Here is a 1,340-nt window from a genome sequence, read left to right on the forward strand (position 1 = left end):
AGGGTGGCATGCGCAGGAAAGGAGGGTCCTGTTGAAATGCTGCTGAGCAGGAACTTTCTCTTCCCACTGCTCATCCGAGGGTCTGTCTGGAGAAACACTTGGCCCCGTCACTACTCTGACATCCGTAAATGAAGGCACCACCACACCCGTCCAATCCCACAGCTCAGGAAGGACTGAGCCAGCAGGAAGATGGGTCAGGACAGCAGCATTCTTGGCTGTCCTCGGTGACTCACTATGACAATGATGACCTTGGGTGAACTGGCATCCCCGCTCTGATTTAATGTCCCTAATTTATGATGAAAATGAAACATCTTTCTCTGTAAAACCAGAGTATGTTACTGTACTGTCTGAACCAGAAATGGATGGTGCCGAGAAGCACATACAGAGTAATCATTCAAAGAGGCCACATGTAGTAGTGGGAAGGACAGGGGACTTGGGGTCCTTACATGCTGTGTGACCTTGGGCATCACTCAACCTCTCTGAACCATGGCCTCCCATCTATAAAAGGGAGACATTAGCATACTTACCTTCCAAAGCTGCTATGCAACCAAGGATAGTCGCTGAATGACTGAAGACTTACTGTGCGCAGGTTTTATGCTAAATAAACACTTTATAGATGACATTTCCCCTACTTTCCAGGAGGAGAGCCTGAGATTTAGAGAAGCTAAGTGGCCTGCCAGGAGTTATTGTTTAGTTGTGGCTGGAGCTGAGATTTAAACCCAAGTCTGTCTCCAAAAAAATAGGCTCTTATAAAACTGCATAGAATATAAATGCTAGTCATTATATTAGCAGCAGTGTTAGTAAAGTGATTGCTGATTTTCTTGTAGTTAATGTTTTTCAATGATCAGTAGTCACATTTTGTTAAAAAGGTGGCACTACCCGCCCCCATGACTCTAAAATCATGATTTCCCGATACTGTTAACAACTGCTGGCAGGAACTAGGGCTGTAAAGGGGTTCAGCTGGCCGCTCCCTGGCCCAGGTGGAGGCCACATCTGCTTTTCGTGTGTGCCCTCGCTGGCTTGTTCAGGTAGAGAAGGCTATTAGGGATAGGGAGTTCTCTGCAGGCACAGCCCACCCCTGGGTTTCACAAAGAAGCTCCCCTTTCTCTGGACTACTAAATGATTCATTACCATGCCCCACGGTACAACAGAAAAACGGCCCTGGCCTGCGGCGTGACAGCCCCCTGCTTCCTGTCTCGCGCCTCCCCGCTCAGCTCATTCAGCTCCGGCTTCCGTGGCATGGGGCTCTGCCTCTTGCCCACAAACTGGCCTAGCTGGCAGGAATGATCAGTACTTCTCCAAAGACAGCATTCGGGTGGCTCTCCTGGGCACAAAGACAG

General features: G+C 49.0%; 1 protein-coding gene across 1 annotated transcript in view; it reads right to left on the bottom strand.

Moving 5' to 3' along the window:
• Positions 1-1,340, bottom strand: part of SEZ6L (seizure related 6 homolog like) — a 153,872-nt gene that overhangs the window by 1,297 nt on the left and 151,235 nt on the right. Inside the window, exon 16 of the mRNA XM_023741798.1 lies at positions 1,142-1,324. Coding sequence (XP_023597566.1) covers positions 1,142-1,324 — 183 coding nt within the window. The remainder of the gene's footprint in view (positions 1-1,141; positions 1,325-1,340) is intronic.

This window comes from Trichechus manatus, unplaced genomic scaffold, assembly GCF_000243295.1.
Source record: "Trichechus manatus latirostris isolate Lorelei unplaced genomic scaffold, TriManLat1.0 scaffold00190, whole genome shotgun sequence".
Taxonomy (NCBI): Eukaryota; Metazoa; Chordata; class Mammalia; order Sirenia; family Trichechidae; genus Trichechus; species Trichechus manatus.